General features: G+C 38.0%; 1 protein-coding gene across 1 annotated transcript in view; it reads left to right on the top strand.

The window, feature by feature from the left end:
• The first annotated feature begins 678 nt into the window (after nucleotides 1-678).
• The window catches only part of ric1 (RIC1 homolog, RAB6A GEF complex partner 1), a 45,943-nt gene continuing 27,552 nt past the window's right edge, over nucleotides 679-19,069 (top strand). Inside the window, exons 1-2 of the mRNA XM_061734097.1 lie at nucleotides 679-1,258; nucleotides 8,545-8,652. Coding sequence (XP_061590081.1) covers nucleotides 1,118-1,258; nucleotides 8,545-8,652 — 249 coding nt within the window. The 5' untranslated portion in view covers nucleotides 679-1,117. The remainder of the gene's footprint in view (nucleotides 1,259-8,544; nucleotides 8,653-19,069) is intronic.

Below are 19,069 nucleotides of genomic sequence, written 5' to 3'. Positions count from 1 at the left end.
TTTTAAGTGTAATAAGAGTTTTGTACTCTTTTTTTACTTTTTTACTTTAATCAGCACAAATTATCTGTCCCCATATGATAAAATCCACCATCCCCCCTGATTTTTTTTTACAACTCGAGTACTGTGTGTTACACAAATGGCAAATAAACGCAATCTGAATCTGAATCTGAATTAACGCGGAACCATAAACCGGGCTTGATGCTGCGTTCCATTTACCTCGGAAGTCGGAACTCGGAACTGGGAATGACGTCACAGCCGAGTTATCAGCGTTCCAGTTACAAAGTAGGTAAACAAGTTTGTATTTCGCATATACCACATGAAAAATGTAAATTACACTATAGCAGCATATATATGCCGAATAATACTTGTATACGACTGATTTAGTGTGACCAAAACTAGAATGAAGTGCTACGAATTTTTACAGAGCTCTCTTCTACTGTTTACAACCGGGGCAGCCATCTTGGAATGTGAACTCGGGGGTGGTGAAGACTCTCCCACTTTCCCAGTGGGAAATCCCACTTCGAGGGGCGTTCTAGTTGATAATTCCGACTGGGAACTGGGAAGTCCCCACTTCCGAGGACAAATGGAACGCGGTGATGAGTCCTCATAACAGAGCGGTGACGTCATATGTCAACACCACGCAGACGTCTCCTCCTGTCCAATCAGCGGCGAGTCTCGCCGCCTCTTGTAAAGATGGCGACGACGAGGCACCGAGATGTGAAGACTGGACGCTCAGCCCTCAATAAATACCGCTGGTCCGGACTCCGCACCAACTAACGCGGCACGGACGGAAATTCGCTCGATTAATTTGTCAGTCGCAGCCCCGCTATTCAACATCGTCTGCGGCTGTAGGTGTCTCTCCCCCCCCCGGTTTCACCGCTCTTAGCTCGAAGTTGGTGCGGCTCCAGAGCTGGCCCGGGGCTAGCCGCGTAGCTGCGGCGGCTGCTCGGCTCTCCCCGTGCGGCCACTGTGCGCCAATACCCCCGGACGGTGCCAGAAACTGGGTTTATTTTAAGTTTTTTCTGCTTTCACGGAAACAGCCGCTCATGGGTCACCTGAGTTATTAAAATTAAACCAGCACTGTTGCTTCAGAGTGTCTGGCGTTGAGTTTTCCGTCATGTATTTCCTCACCGGCTGGCCCCGGAGGCTGCTTTGTCCGCTGCGGAGTGAAGAGGAGCTTTTCCACATCCAGCCCAGCTCCCAGAGGTTTTACTTCGCCCTGCTGTCAGACACACAGCTCAGCATCTGGTTCAGCCGGGTAAGTTGTGTAAATCACACACATGAACGTGTATTTCATGTCAGTAGTTTCACTTCAAGGTGCAGTTATCGGACTGCGTATCAGTCAGTGGAAGCTAAGGTATGGCAAGGTTACGAGTCACAGAACTTAACTAGAGTATCAATCAACACATCCAGCAAATACTCATCACTGAAGTCTGCTATGTAGCTTATCTGTGTGGTCAAGAAAATTGGAACTTTTTCAAATGCAGTCTCGCTCACTGCAAAAACTCAAAATCTTACCAGAAATATTTGTCTTATTTCTAGTTAAAATGTCTCATTTTTAGTCAAAAAATCTCATTACACTTAAAACAAGAGTCATCATCAGAAAAATAACTTGTTATTGGACCATTTTCACCTTTTTCAAGTACATTTTCACTTGAAATAAGTAGAAAAATCTGCCAGTGGGACAAGATTTATCTTCTCATTACAAGCAAAAAAAATCTTGTTCCACTTATTTTAATTGAAAATCTACTTGAAACAGGTGAAAATGGTTGTTTTTGAGTCTTGTCTTAAATGTAATGAGATTTTTTGACTAAAAATTAGACATTTTAACTAGAAATAAGACAAATATTCTTAAGATTTTGAGTTTTTGCAGTGTAGAATAACGAGTGAAATCGATCATGTTGTTCTGATTTGCATTTGTAGTTATTCTATATGTATTAAGTAATAGAATAATCAATACAAATAGACACAGAGTAATTCCATAAATGTATTTAAAAAATTACTGCAGCATCTGGCTGTGTGTTCTTGTTGTTGAGTAAAAGTGTAGCTGCAATAAGAATGAAGAAGGCAATCAATAGTACTGCCGTTGGGTATTGATCAAACTCCCTATACACCTGTGAAATAGGTGCCAGATATGGTTTTTGGCGTCTTCATAGTTTGAGCACATTCCTACACGTGTACATCTCACATAGGCGTTAGTTTCTCAGTCTTTCCTTCATCTAATGATTTGTCATTTTCTTTAGACTCCCCATCACTGCTCACAAGTAAGGCAGACTCTGAGACAAGATGTAATTGTAGAAAATAGAAATAGAAAGCCTTTATTATCAATGTACATGTACATTGGAATTAGGCAGCAGCTCCGTCAAAGTGCACACATGCAAAGACTATGTAAGCAAGGAAGCATAAATGTATATATATGTACACACACTATAAACAAGAGTGAATGGGAGGATAAAAAATGTACATGGATGGGTGGGGGGATATTGCACTTAAATGAATGGAAGAATAATATTGCCCTTGAAGGGATGGGAGTATTGCACATAGATAGTAGAATATTGGGACATTGTGGATAGAAGGTAGAAAAATATTGCACAGAAAATATGAGGTAGCTTATAGGCTGAGAAAGTTCACAGCTTTGGGGAAGAAGCTGTCCCTGAATTGTAATGAAATGTTAATTTAACTCTAATATATGCATGGGTTCAAAGTTTACAGTACTGCCAGCTCATTGGTAGTTTGTTGACCTCTACTCTGTTTGGTAGCAGCTCAGCGGTAAGTCAGGAACCTTTCAAGATAAATAAAAAACACAACTACACTGTCAGCACTTGAAGAGATTCTCACAAATTGGAAAAAAAAATACTTAGGAACAAAACAGTGACTGAAATAAAGTCATCTCTTGAAATCCTCCACTCACTTATTTCCTTTGACAGGGTTTTTAAAACAAGGCCTAAGATAATATTTTTCTTTTATCACGTAGGTTTAGTCATACACAAAAATAAAGAATCAAATTATGAAGACAAAACTATTACAACAAATACAACCTGATGCTCAAAAATAAATAAATAGAGGAAGTCAGCAAATGGAGTCTGAGAGTGAAATGAGGATGTATGGTATGAGCACTTAGTTTCTGTCAGAAGTGTTAAAGGTATTTTCTTTTCTACTGGTGAGGATGTTAAAATGTTGGTGGAATTTGGATACATAATTGTGAGATCTGCTTGTCCAAAAAATATGCCAGTTAAAAAAATATGCCGTTTGTTTGTTTACTCATGTGATTATTGATAATCTCATATAGATAGATAGATAGACTTTATTAATAGACTCAGGGTCCATTTAAAAAAGACAAACACACATATAAACGTCATCATATGATTCCTGATATGTATTATTTATTTTTATTGTTAAGTTTAACATCTGAAGCAACAGCAAACACACTATTTAATTATAAAACCACAAAAGGGGGGGAGGGTCTCAGTCAATATAGCAATTATCTGAAAATACATTTTAACATGTGGTAAATAGTGATTCTCCACCTCGACTTCATCTCAGCTACACACATCCTTAATGTAGTCGCAGCTGTCCCCAGTGGTCCCATGTCAGCACAGAACCCACCCATCACTCTGGAGTCCTGCCTTATCCATTCTTTACTCCCGTGGATGGCTAGTTGGAGAACACCAAAGCAGTAGGTGGTCTCAGTATGTTTGCTAGTAAAGATAACTATAAATAAACATGATAAACACCACAAATATTTATCATAATGTTGGAGAACTACTAGAGTTATCAACATGATGAGCAAACTTTACTGCTTTTCACAATAGTTGGTAGTATACTAAGTTTATGCTGATTACAGCTGCACCAGCTGTACTCACTGATCTGTCAGCATTACTAGGTGTCAGGAAATCATCTGCTTTGATCTCTGTTTCTTGACAAACACAAACCAATGCCTATACAAGCAAGGCAATTGCCACGTTTGAAGTTAGCCCTTTGGAAACTGCAGTCATACCACACAATAGCTCGCAGTGACGTATGATGCCGTAAAACAAAGTCATAGGAGTGTGCTAATTCTTAAGATGATATTTTTAGTCCTCTGTTTCAATGGGTATTGGTAACGGTAGAGGAAAGGGGTAGATGAAAAGCTGGGTAAAAGTGAGATTGGGCCTAAGATTAGAGAACTGTGACATCCAAGTCAACTGTCTGTTCTTGCAGCTGTTGAGCAAAGGGACCAGTGATGCAAGATAACGCCATAAACTGAGCACAGTCATCAAATGACTAGTGATACATCATTTTGAAGAGAAAAAAAGAAAAAAATAGTATTAGTGATTAGCTGTGAGAGTGAGGAATATCTATCAATAATGGAACAAGTCATTAATAATTGAACCCATTGTAGTTGTAAAGGTTAACACTTCATGCTGTGCTGTTTTTAAATTGAAATTTCAAACCTTTGCGATAATGGAGAATTGTATAATTCTGCCTTTTCGTTGATAACACAAAAAGGGGCCATTAGTCTCAATAATAGTCGGCAGTTTAGCACATTGTTTACAACAATCTGTGTTCCATGGCGTCTGTATATTATTGAGATGCAGCAACAATGGCTGAGGCTTACTGTTAATTTCCTGAGGTGCACACAGGATATGACCATATTTTGCTTCCCCTCTTTCTCAAGAGCTCTGTGTATCTATAGGTATCAGTGAAGCATCTAGGAAAAGGAATGTCTCTGCAGTGTTGATTGGAGCAGTGACTTCCTCTTGACATGCACCTCTGACATCTGCTATGTCTGTTATGTAGCCCTGCTGTACACAGAAAAGAAATGTTATGGAAGGTTGTGTTTATTTATTCAATTATTTTATTGAACCTATAACAGACGGGAAGTTCAATGTAGTATCAGAATTTTGATAAGAGATTTAGTATTTCATTTGTGTAATAGCTTGCTGCAATATCATTATATAACGGTGATATTTTTCCCTCTTCCAATCTCAGTTAATGTCTATGAACATGTACATATTTTTGTAAAATGTACTGGTGCATTGGAAAATTACATTTCTGTCTGTATTTGGTCAAAACAACAAAACTTGTTTTGTCTACACTAGGAGTAAGTTGACCCCCAGCTGGCTTCTTTATGTTCTGCTGCATGTTTTTCTTTTCATAAACACGTGCTTCGGGTTATTTGATGAATTAGCTGATTATACATTTTCCATTTCCATTCTTTGTTGCTTTTTCCATTTCTCTTAGCCATCATTTTGCCAACAGGTGTAGTCTGTTTCGAATTGACATATCCTCAGCTGCAGACTGTGTAACACAGTAGCCTAGCCCGAGTTGCTGTTCTGTTCTGCCATCCCGCCACAGCTGTGCATGTTGTTTGTGAACACTTGGCTCTTGGTACTTGCAAAAAAAGAGGGGAAAATAAAACACACCAGTGTTGTGTTCCACATATAAGTGAGAGCAATTGTGCAATCACTCATTCCCCTGAGATTTCTTCAGTGCTACCAACTACATGGGTACATTGAAAATGGTAATGCAAGGGAAGCATATCTGGGCACGTTTTTCATTTGCACTGTGCAAGCTGTTGCAGTTTTGTGTATTTTGTTTCTTTGAGATGTTTTCTTGTTAAGGGAAATCTTTCAAAGACACTTCTCCATCTTTATGGTTTGGATAAGTGCTATAGGGCTGTCTGAATGTGCAATGTTTTATAAATGTGATCAGCATCTTTAAGAGGGTAAGATTATATTACATGTCATAGAATTCTTTTTTTAATCAATATGTAGCGTTATTAAAGACACAAAGCTGGTCCATGGCATAAAAAAAAAACACAGTTAAGAAAACAGACATAATCCAACATGCATCATTTTTATATATAGACTAAATCGCCAGTGATTCCAAATGCAAGAGAAGAATTTGACTGAACTTATTTCACGGTTCATCATTGTTGAAATTACACTGTTTTCAGAGTCCAATAACCTGCACATAAGTCTGTACATGAGATTACGCACCACAGCAGAGCCATCGCTGACAGACATTTGACTTCAACGTGTAACCTTGGCAGCAGCCTCATGCCATCATTATATGCTACATTAAGTTTCTGCTTGCTGCTTTTTCTGTAGCACTGCCACAAATTGGCAGTTTAGCTGGAGTTACAATGTGCTTAGGTGTAATCTTCAGTTATTGAACACATACTAAATTTGCAATTCAACATATTACCTTGTCCATACATCATATGACACTCTGTAAATGTCCCTAATTTCAGACAAGTCGTCAGTTATATAAAGTCCTAAGTACGGTATTTAGCCATATCACAGACTTGAAGGACTACACCAGACAGAAATCAAAAAATTACACTTTACTGTCCTCCCTACTCCTAATGATCATAATCTTACTCTTTTTTTGCATTGTATTAAATGCCAAAGCCATATTGAGAGCAAACACTTAGTAACTGCTGAAGACCAGCCCCATATGGACAAAAACGTCACCAAATTATCTGCATACATTAAGTGGTTGGTGATAGTGCTACTGATCATACAACAAGTTTTTCAGATCCATATAGCATTAAAAAGATAGAGACGCAGTACTTCCTTGTCCAACTCCATTGCTTACGCTGAAGGGAGGTGACAGAGTTAACAATGGTTTACTATTGATGTGATTTAATTGTGGAAAGTTATGTTTGTGGAAGAAATGACAGCAACGATTTAGAGATTGTGTTTTTCAGGTAGAAGGCAGCAAATAAAGAAGATTGGACAACTAATAAAACATTTTAATTCTGCAGTTGCAAAAAAAAAAAAGTTTAGTGGTTTTGTTGTGTAATTAATGAAAAATATTCTGTTTACGGTCTCTGAAGTTTTGGACAGGATGCTATTAATGGCCAATGAGGTTAAGAATGCTTTCATTTAGTGAAAATATGTAGTTCAGTTTTCATGACAACTTTCCAAAAGCCTGAATTTCTTAGAAATGCCCCCAGTTGGTTCACAGGAAGCCAAGTCGAGCTGCATTGTCATCAGCCATTTGTTTGTAACTGCTGGAGATGTTTATCTTCATGCAATTTTTCTTCTCTGCCTTGCTGATTTTTCTCTCATTAAAATCTTTGCTTTGTCGCTCCTCTCACTTCAACAGTCTATGAAGCTGCGTGATGCTGTCTTAATCTGTTCATTCAGAATATACGTAAAAATTCAGACTAGTTCGGTTTCTCCATCCAATTTTATGCAATTTTCTTTTATGGTAACAATTTAGGCTGGGTGAAATGGGAAGAAAAATCTTTCATACATTTTAAAGCTGAAGACTGATGTAGGATATAAATTAGTGTTTAATATGAATTGGGTAAGATGGTAATTTTTAACTTTGTGAAGTTACTGAAAAGGTAACCTTAAAAATAGAAAATAATTCGTCTGTATAAAAACATTGACCCTGTGACTTTAAAAAAAGAATAAGCAGGTATTCTTGAAATACTTTTTTTTTCTTTTTCTGTAGACTTTCAAAACTGTATGTACTGTAGTGTTACTGAGACATGATCATAGTCAAACTCTTAATCCAACATTAATGTCTTTTTCCATTTTATCTCTTAAGAGGAGATGGGTTTTTGTTTACCAGTTAGTTGCTTTATTAAAATTTAATTTGAAGAAAAGGACACTGTAGAGCAGAAACCTTCTCTAATTACTGTAACTTGGTATTGGCTTAGCTAGGATCACGTGAAACATTTTGCTTGCTCTTGTTACCTGACCAACACACAGTCATGGTTCTCCTGCAGTGTCAAGCCCTGTTGTGTCTAACTGTAAACAGAAACATCTATCTTTCTTCAAAAGATTAGAGGTCACCATAAATACTTTTTAAAATGTGGGTATGAAGCGATTAAGCTTAAGTTTTATGTCTCTGCATGGATCTGGAAGGCCATTATTACATCCATTATCAACAGTAATACTGTTTTCAGGATGGTTTAATATCTTTTGAAATTCTTTTGAAAACATCCTGAGCTGTTTATAACCAAAGTAGTTAAAACTCTTCAGCTTCAAAGCATGGGGTTATACATTTCCTGTCGGCAAACACCTGAACTTCCTGCAGACCATTTCTGAAAGGCTCAAGATTACGGCTTTGCCAAGGGTTGAAGTTTTAGATGATGAGTTCTTTTATTACCAGCACTCTTCTTAAACAGCTTTGTTTATACTCAAGGCTTTATTAGTTGTAGATAAACCCCGCTAAATCAACTCATTGGTTCTTGGTTCTTAAGGTCAACAAACTCAGCAGCAGTCTGTGTTTTTAAATATTTTCATTTTTTTCCCTCTATTGCATAATACAAACAGTATCCCACTCTTTTATATGCTGAGGTTAATTTCTTTCCACATCATATAGACCATATTTGGTAATACTTAAGGTATGGTGGGGTTTTGCATGTTTTTTTTGTTATTTTTTTAACAGAAGAGTTAATGCACATCAACACAGATGGAGACCTCTGACATAACTGTAATAAATGTGTGAAATGTTTACTTTATGAGGCAGTCGGATTCTGTGACTTGGAAGACTTTTGAAGTGCTCATTTTCTTTTCCATTTCCCCTCTTCTTCAACCTCAGCCCAGCGTTTTGATAGTCAGCTATATCGAATCTGCAAAGGCGGCGGCCCAGTTTGGCTTCTACCAGAAGGCAGAATGGAAACCAGATGACTCCATGATAGCTGTGGCTGTAAGTACAATGTCATCTTATCATTTTTCTTCTATTTTTCGATGATTATGTCATGTTTTGTATCATGCGGTTGGTGCAAAACCTTATAAGAATGTACGGAAAGTATTCAGACCCCTTTACATTTTTCCCTCTTTGTTTCATTGCAGCCATTTGCTAAAATCAAAAAAGTTCATTTTATTTCTCATTAATGTACACTCAGCACCCCATCTTGACAGAAAAAAACCCAGAAATGTAGAATTTTTTGCAAATGTATTAAAAAAAAACTGAAATATCACATGGTCATAAGTATTCTGACCCTTTGCTCAGTATAAGCCACCGTTTAAGCGAGTACAGCCATGAGTCTTCTTGGGAATGATGCAACAAGTTTTTCACACCTGGATTTGCGGATCCTCTGCCATTTTTCCTTGCAGATCCTCTCCAGTTCTTAGAATGTGAATGTTGGTGAACAGCCATTTTCATGCGAGTGTACATTCATGAGAAATAAAATGAACTTTTTTGATTTTAGCGAATGGCTGCAATGAGGGAAAAATTAGGGGTGTAGCGGTACAAAAAAATCACGGTTCGGTACATACTTCAGTTTTAAGTCACGGTTCATTTACGGTTTATTTTCGGTACGGTACAGGAAAAAAAAAACATAAAAATTGCTTTTTGTTTAATTTTCAACTTTTGCAAACTACGGTTTATATACTTTCTTATAAACAGAAACATTAAAAAATAAAATATAAAAATAGAGATAAAAAAAATACTGTTTACATCTATTATCAAGTCCTCCAATAAATAGACTATTCTCAAACAAAATATAAAATGTGTGTTTAATACTTGTGTTCTCAACAATTGAGTATGGTCGCAGATCCGCCGCTATAAAAAAACAGATGGCATTAGTTATATCTTTAGCCCGATCTGAATTACTGTTTTAAGTTGATACACTGCTGCTTTCTTTCCTTGAGCAGCGGTATTCACGTTCGCGTACTGCCGTTTCAAATGTGTCATGAGGTTTGACCTGTTGCTAGAAACATGTCCGATTGCTGTTGAACAATGTCTGCACACTGCTCTCGTGTTATCTACTTGTCCTTGTCCGTTGTTGCTTTTCACCGGGAAACTGAAGTGTTCCCAAACAGGAGCCCTTAAAGATAAGAGAGGGTCTTCAAGCCCCGGCTTCTTGTTCGTATCAGCCTTGAAAGTCCAGCGCTGACTACAAACTTCGAATCCGCCAGATGTCCATGTGGGAACTCAGATTTGAAGTATGCGCTGCACGCAAAACAACCCTGTTTACTAGCTACTGTTAAATATTGTACCGTATTCGAATCAGTACACATCTGCACCGTAGCAACGGCCCTGTACCAAAATGGTTAGGTACGAATGCGTGTACCGTTACACCCCTAATACATATATAATTTTCCAACAAGTAGTACATAGTCCATAGTAGACACATCCATCATTTTATAAACAAAATCTCAACCAAACTAGCTGACTCTTTTCTTACACTTTGCTACATACCTTCTCTATCTTCATACTTTGTACTCTGCTGATCATTGTGAGACTGTGATTTAATCTACTCAAAGTGAAGCAGTGTGGACTGCTGTGAGCCGTGTACAGGGAATTAATACATTGGTCCAAGAATACAATGCCATTTAAGCTCATTTGGTTAGTCTAAGAAATCCGCACTTTTGTCTGTTTTTGTAGATGTATGCACATCACCGATAAGATGAAATTACTTGTTTTAACCCAAATCTTTCTTTATGTAAGCCCCCACAAGCTTATTGATCTTATTGACCTTTGCTCTGCAGTTACACACTGGTTTCATTTTTTTACTTCGTAAAAGTATTGGACACTCATCAAAACAAGATTAAATTTAACTAGTAAGATTTACCATTGAGCTCGTCTCTGAATTATCTGTTTTTGTGCCTTTTCCACCTCATACACACATTTTAATACCTTTTTAATTGTTTTTTTTTATTGACAAATACTGACTTTATCCCATATAAAACTGAAATCAGAGATACAGCTAAAATGAAGAAATGAACAGTTCAGCAGCATTAACAGCCTCTTACAGCAGAGTGCCCATCAGGCTGAATAGTGCTTGCCTGGAGCGATGAAGATGTTATTTGAAATACTGTTTCCTGTGACAGTTTTATATAATCTGGTCTTAATCCACAATTTTACTTCCTTGACAAGTAAAAAGTAGGAGAGAGCACTTTCACTCAAAGAGAAACTGTTTTGCTCCTTTCATCATAACTGAACATAACGAAGTGAAGGAAGTGCCACGTTAAGTAATCTCACAGAGAGCAAGTGCCTGAATCAGCAAATGAGTCACTTCAGGTTCTAAAGGTCATGTGATCAGCAACACAAAAAACAAAAGTAGACGACATCCAAACGAAAGTGTCATTATTCAGGAGAGTCATCAGCATCTCTCGCAAAGATCCACTCATTTGTGTTTGAGCATGTTTGTATCCATGCTCACAAATGTGTTAAGACTGTCAGCTTTCTGAGGTAAAACAACAATTTTGTCATTGTTTTTATTAAGCAGTTTTGGTATATACATCCCTATCTTCAATGTTATGTAAAATATGAGAATGGAATGGAAAATCACTAAAACCTGCAGTTTATTGAAAGCGGAACAATTTTCTTTTGTCTTCATTTTCTTTGAAAAACATGCTCATTATTAAGGCTCTAGAGAACCACTCCACTGAATATATTAAGGAAAGGTGGGAGAAAGAAGGAGGTTTACAAATAACAGTGGAAGAATGGCAGGATATATGCTCTTCTCAGTGGAAATGCACAAAATCTCATGCATGGAAGGAATTCTGCTGGAAGAATGTCGCAAGGTTTTTTATTACCCCACATGTGAAGTCACATTACGACAATGGTAACTCTCAGTGTTGGAGAAATTGTGGTTGTCGAGTGGTAAATCACTTTCATATTTTTTGGGCTTGTCGAAACATATTGAAATACTGGACTGACATACATGGAGCCATACAAACCATCTTTAACATACAAATACCTTTTGATTTTAAAACCATATACCTGGGTCTTTACCCCCTAGAATTGAGAGGTATTGATACATACTTAATGGGTATATTATTGACAGCTGGGAAAAAGGCTTTAACCAAAAAATGGATGATGGCTTCGGGGCCTACCTCAAACGATTGGATAGATGTGACTTTTGAAATATATAAGATGGAAAAGATCACCTTCTCGATAAATCTTAAGATGGGCTACTTTTTACAATGTTGGGAAAAATGGAGGCAGTATATTGGCCCCCAGAGACCAGATTTGGATATAACAATGCATTGAAGGACATTGTTTTTTTTTTTTGTTTTTTTTTGTTTTTTGCATCTCCATAGGATACATTCATCTTGGTGCCTGTTTTGACCATTATAGTATGTTTATGAAACAGTGAAGCCAAACTGCTGTATGTTCCTTTTACTTTATCTCTCTCTGGATGTATATAGTTATACACTTATCATTCAATATTTTTATTTTTATGGTACGTATATATGTATATGGGTGTAAGGATGTGCTTAAGTATATACGCACAGGTGTGGGTATGGTGCGTATGAATATGCACATGGCTTTGCTTATTTGTTGTACCCATTTAATTTTTTTCCTTTTCAAAAGTAAGAAGAAGTGGACTATAAGTTGATATAACAGGAAGAAAGGCTGAGAGACAATTCATGTATGATTTCAGCACCTCTGGAAGTACAGTTAGGTCCATAAATATTTGGACACTGACACAATTTTCAGTATTCCAGCTCTGTACAACACCACAATGGATTTGAAATGAAACAATCAAGATGTGCTTCAAGTGCAGACTTTCAGCTTTAATTTGAAGGTATTTACATCCAAATCAGGTGAACGGTGTAGGAATTACAACACATTTTATATGTACCTTCCACTTTTTAAGGGACCAAAAGTAATTGGACAACTAACATAATCATACATCAAATTGTCAATTTTTAATATTTTGTTGCAAATCCTTTGCAGTCGATGACAGCCTGAAGTCTGGAACCCATAGACATCACCAGACGCTGGGTTTCGTCCCTGGTGATGCTCTGCCAGGCCTCTGCTGCAGTTGTCTTCACTTCCTGCTTGTTCTTTGGGCATTTTCCCTTCAGTTTTGCCTTCAGCAAGTGAAATGCATGCTCAATCGGATTCAGGTCAGGTGATTGACTTGGCCATTGCAGAACATTTGACTTCTTTGCCTCTTTGGTTGCTTTCGCAGTATGCTTCGGGTCATTGTCCATCTGCATTGTGAAGCGCCGACCAATGAATTTTGAAGCATTTGGCTGAATATGAGCAGATAATATTGCCCGAAACACTTCAGAATTCATTCTGCTGCTTTTGTCAGCTGCCACATCATCAATAAATATAAGAGAAGACTTCACCAGAGGAAATACAGAGGAAATACAGATGGGTTACACAAGGTGTAAACCATTGGTGAGCCTCAAAAACAGGAAGGCCAGATTAAAGTGAACAGTTCCTTCCCTTCTCCATACTCTTCTCTTTCCATCATTGTGGTACAAGTTGATCTTTGTCTCATCTGTCCATAAGATGTTGTTCCAGAACTGCATTGGCTCTTTTAGACGTTTCTTAGCTAACTTTAATCTGGCCTTCCTGTTTTTGAGGCTCACCAATGGTTTACACCTTGTGTAACCCATCTGTATTTCCTCTGTATTTCCTCTGGTGAAGTCTTCTCTTATATTTATTGATGATGTGGCAGCTGACAAAAGCAGCAGAATGAATTCTGAAGTGTTTCGGGCAATATTATCTGCTCATATTCAGCCAAATGCTTCAAAATTCATTGGTCGGCGCTTCACAATGCAGATGGACAATGACCCGAAGCATACTGCGAAAGCAACCAAAGAGGCAAAGAAGTCAAATGTTCTGCAATGGCCAAGTCAATCACCTGACCTGAATCCGATTGAGCATGCATTTCACTTGCTGAAGGCAAAACTGAAGGGAAAATGCCCAAAGAACAAGCAGGAAGTGAAGACAACTGCAGCAGAGGCCTGGCAGAGCATCACCAGGGACGAAACCCAGCGTCTGGTGATGTCTATGGGTTCCAGACTTCAGGCTGTCATCGACTGCAAAGGATTTGCAACAAAATATTAAAAATTGACAATTTGATGTATGATTATGTTAGTTGTCCAATTACTTTTGGTCCCTTAAAAAGTGGAAGGTACATATAAAATGTGTTGTAATTCCTACACCGTTCACCTGATTTGGATGTAAATACCCTCACATTAAAGCTGAAAGTCTGCACTTGAAGCACATCTTGATTGTTTCATTTCAAATCCATTGTGGTGTTGTACAGAGCTGGAATACTGAAAGTTGTGTCAGTGTCCAAATATTTATGGACCTAACTGTATATCCCTTCTCTCTTTCTGTTCTCTCATGTTTGGAGATTGTAATATATTTGAGTGCACTTCGAAATAAAAACAAAATAAAAAAAAAAAAAAAAGAAAAAAAAAAAAGAAAAACATGCTCATTTTGAATTTGATGTCTGTGAGAAATTGAAGAGGCTGGGACAGGGCTGTGTTTGTTGTATTGCACCATCCCTTCTTCTATCAATGCTTTATTAGCTGTGCAGAGCTGGGGAAAACAGTTTTTAGGTAATACTGCTATGGACACGAGATTTGGTTCAGAAGTCAGTATGTCAGTGAGTTGCACATGTTTGTCCCAAAACACCACTTCTTGACCTTCAGGGAGGGTATTTTGAGTCACAAAGGCCTGTTGTGCAAATTAGACAAGGTTACATAACTTTTTAAATGAAAAATTTGGCAAATGACAACTTTGCTACATTGTCTAAGAAACATGTCCTAGAGTATTTAAGGCAAAAATGTATTCTCCAAAGAAGTAGTGAAAATATAACTTTATATTGGCTGTTTGATATAGCCAAAGAAATTGAATAAAGGGGTAAAATTGAGAAAGTAGCTATGTGTATAACAACCACTTAGCTGGAGGATGTTCATCTACTCTTTCTTTTCCCTTGTCCCAAACTCTTGTCTTGATGCCAAAATATACATGAAGGAATGCTGTGAATGTGTCTGGGAAAGCAGTCAGTCAGACTCTCTCTCATGATCCGTTAGTCTTAGCACTACAGGGAACAGGTGCAGAAGTTAGAAATACCAGGGCTAAGTCACTACTAACATCCTGGGTTTCACTTCCACACTTCATCTAGTCAAAGGGCTGAAGATTGAACCACAGATCTTCTACTTATAAGAAATCAATCTTTATTGCCTGTAATACTAAAGATAAATGTTATTGGCAACTCTAACTGTTCTGCTTTTGTCCATGATTATTATTTCATTTTGGATCATCTCCAGTCACTCAAAAAATGGACAACTGCACTGCTAAAAATTTTATAGTGCCAAATTTGAATGTCTTTACCAGTCTGTTCTTGCCTCTTTTGATGGTTTTGTTTTGTTTGTTTATTTTGGGTGTGTGTGTGTGCGTTTTTTAATCTTTTTGCTGTCCTTTTTAAACTGGACATTTTAAACCAAGTGTCTGAAGTGACAGTTCAGATGTCCTCTCATACATTTTGTTAAAAAAATTTGAAGGTGTGTAGCAGGCCATTTGTCCATAAATATCTATTTAGTTATTGACACCTATTGTATATCATTTCATGAACATTACCTTTTTTCCCCCAAAAAATGTCAGTAATTTTATATTAAGAAAAAAAGCTGTTTTTATGTCATGTCGCAAGCCTCTACGTCTTATTAGCTGGTAAAATTGGACCTATGTGAACTACCTTTTTTTCACTTTTATACACATACACCCACACAAACATGCCACTTCTCCACACCATTAGTATTGTTGTTTAATTACATAGAGAGAGCAGATGTGGGCAACAAAACAATAAAGACTAGCTTTGGCCTTTATAGTACCAGCTGCTTCCCAGATGTTTGGCTGCTCACAGATCCTGCAGACCTCAAGGCTAACGTAATCATCCTCATAAACCATGGCTAGGACTATCTTTAGCTGAGTGTGTGTCTGTATGAAACTGAGGGTACAAAAGAAATAACTAAAGCAACTGACAAAATGAAATGGGTGCCCCACCCCCTCACCCCGAAAAAGAAAAAAACAGGAGTCAAAAAATGGTTAGTTCTTCAAGCAGGGGAAATTCTTCTTACCATTTAACTTTTCTTTTGTGTGTTTTGGGATCAGTCCGGGGCCAAAATGTTCCCTCTGTTTTTAGACTCTCACAGCAGCGCTCAGAAAAGTGTTTTCCCCAGACTTGTTTTCAGTCGGCAAGAATTTGCTGCAGTTTTTTTCCCCAGAAATGAGGTGCACATTCATACATTCAAGCAGCTTGCTTGAATGTTCCAGGTTGTATGTAAAGGATTTATGCGATGTGTGGTAAGAGTTTGCCTTTGTTCAGTGAGAGTCAGCAGACTCGGTGTTAATAAATAAGAAACCAAACATTAAAGATTATAAGATTCTGCCACACATGATGAAAAAAAGTTAAGATGAACATATCCTGCAGCTATTGTTTTTCTTTTTCTGTAAACATAAGGTTCCGCTTAGATTCAGATGTCCTTTGCACTTATGTACAATGTAGATATAACAAGAGCATGCAGTACCTGTGGTGTAAATATCGCTGAGACTGCATCAGATGGTTTTTCGGGTCTGAAATGCTGATACCGGGTCAGTTTTTCTTTCTTTCTCACTGTGTCAGCTGCTTGATTACACTGATCTTGTTTGTTCTGCTTGGGATGAAGCCAGTATTTGAAAAGTTGATCTGGTTTTGTAGAATGTATTTATTTATTTTTTTAAAGATGTTTTGGCCCTAGTGGCCTTTTATTCAAAGTAGGTGGACAGGAAATGTGTATAGACAGAGGGGGGAAGACACGCAAGAAAGGATGACAGGCCGGGATCATCCTCAAATGCTGCCCATCCTGTATCACTGTTGTCTTCTATTTATTTCCCTCTTTGCTTTTTTTAACTTTACAGTTAATTCTGGCTGTACCCATTGACTGTTCTGGTCCAAGTGATATGTGACATCATATTGGTGATTGATTTGTTTTGTATTATCTAGTAATCAGTACCTATGAACAACACACTGATGTTGATGATATCTTATGATTTAAAGATGTCTTTAGATGTCTCATGTTTCTGTTTGGACAGTTGATAGCGTTCAGAGTACTTCCACATGCCTTTGCTCTTCCATTTTGTAAACAATACTTGTAGCCAAAGTACTGTTTCTCAGGAAAACACTGCTCACCTTTGCTTTGTTAAAAATTTTGCTTGCATTCTTGTTCATTCTAGTCACCACTTGCATTTCTTATCTTTGCCTTAAATGGAAGGCAGTAGTTTCTAAAACACAGGTAACTTCAGGGAGTGCAGAGTCAGACAGTCTCTCTGGGTCTTGTTTAGACATGCAGAAGAGTCTTCAGTATAGTTATAACCCGCTTTTGCCAACCTTTGCTCTTCTTTCCATGAAAGCTTTCTCTTTCACTCTGCTAGCAGCCCTCATTTAAGTTCTATGAGGTAGTTTTTTTTTTCTTGTTCTGCTCTTGTTTTTAAAGTACTGTACCTAGAATATAATCTAATATTTGATTATCACATCTTCACATACCAGTCATTCAGTATTTATATGCCTCCATCCATCTTACCAGATTAAACGTTCTTGATTTATGACATGCACTTCAATAGTCGCGTTATTCTGGGCTCACAGGTCAGATCTTAGTCCCGTGTATTTTAACTGCACGTTTTCTTCTCTTTGTGTTTTTTTTTTTTTATTACTTCACATGCACACTTTGTCTTGAGAGTCATCCTGTTTTGCAGACTTGTGGCAGAAACTGAGATTCTTCCTATCTGTCCCAGGTGCTGCAGCTCATTGTTGCAGCTCCCATAAATGAAAGCACACAAACAAAAAAGCTTTTCAACTTTTCCTATGCTGGGCCACTGATTGCCCTCGAATCTCAATGCCTGCTTCTTTATGGGGCTTGAGTTGACAATGACTGGCATCCTGGCTCTTCCTGTAGCATTACCTCCGCATGTGTGAACATATTGAAGCCGTTTTCACATTGGAACACTAAAGATGTTCGGGAAAATTTGCAGGCAATTTGCTCTAGACTTTTTTCTGCAATGATTGTTTACTCCCGCACTTGACAGCAGGAGATTTTTTTTGCTGGACATTTGCGGTGTGAAATACAAGGTAAGAGATTAATGAAAGCAGCTGAATGCCCAGGAGGCTTCTGTAGCACTATTAACTCTGACCCAGGTCCAGTGCTTTAGCAGCCAGATAGAACTGGTTCTGAGCTGGGCACTGAAACCATTCTGGTCCACAAAGAATCGTTAGATTGCATCTCAAAGGTGGTCTTCTTCCTCTATTCATTATTAGTTTCAGCCAAAATTTACACTGTTATGCATTGAAATAAACTTTGTTAGTTTCATGAACGGTATGTATGCGTGAGTGCTTTTAATGTGTTTCTGTGAATATACTACGGATGAAAGGAAGGAGGTGTTGAGAATAGGAGACACTACTGACAGTAGTCCTGAGCTGCCAAATAGATTTCCTGCCCCTCCTTCTGCAATCTTTGATGTTTCATTGAGATCCCCGTGTCCTGTAGTTGGTGTGCTTTGAATGCATAGTGGCTGGTTAGTCTCATGTGACTTCCATCTGTCAAAGACTTATGATGCTATTATGACTTCGTTGCTCCCGGAGGCTTGTTGAATAAAGATCTGTTCTACTGTATCTCTGGGAGGTTTTAACCAAAGCATGTCACAAACAGTCTTAGCAACAGCCAAGATAGCAGCCCATTTGACCTGATCTGTTGGCTGCCTCCAGAGTCCCAAGTGTTGACCAGACTTCATAATTCTCCTTCTTCAGCTCAATGGCCTACTACACCTGGGGTGTCTACCCTTGGGTTGAGGATCTCTGCTATATCAAATACCTGGGGGGTGCAGCTCAGTTCAGCTGCCTAATAAATATAGACAAAAAATATTCCTCATTCGAAGGAATTCTTTCCAAGACATTCTTATGCCAGAGCCCTCCCAGTAAACCCTTACTTTGGGCCCACTGGGGATGTCTAGCGTGCTAACTTACCTCTAGATTGTGATCATTTGACAGTTCTGCTCTCCTATTCACCTGAGTGTCCAAAACAGACAGCTTTAAATCCTATGATATGACTACAAAATCAGTCATCTAACTGTGGCCTACAGAAGCTGGATGTTATGTCTTACTTATAAAAGCAATTCTGTAAACTTCCAAATGAATCTCCTCTGTCAGCACTTGTTTTTTATTTAAACTACACAAACTCTTGCAAAAGTATTTAAAAACATTCACTACTTTGAGGAGGATCTGAAAGTCTTACAATTGCTTCATTACTTCATTAAACTGTGAAATACTTTAAGGGAACCTATTATGAAAAACATGTTTTTTCTTGCTTTAACATATATAAAGTGGTCTCCC

Source organism: Cololabis saira, chromosome 11 (genome assembly GCF_033807715.1).
Source record: "Cololabis saira isolate AMF1-May2022 chromosome 11, fColSai1.1, whole genome shotgun sequence".
NCBI lineage: Eukaryota > Metazoa > Chordata > Actinopteri > Beloniformes > Belonidae > Cololabis > Cololabis saira.
This window is presented reverse-complemented; position numbering and strand designations above follow the sequence as displayed.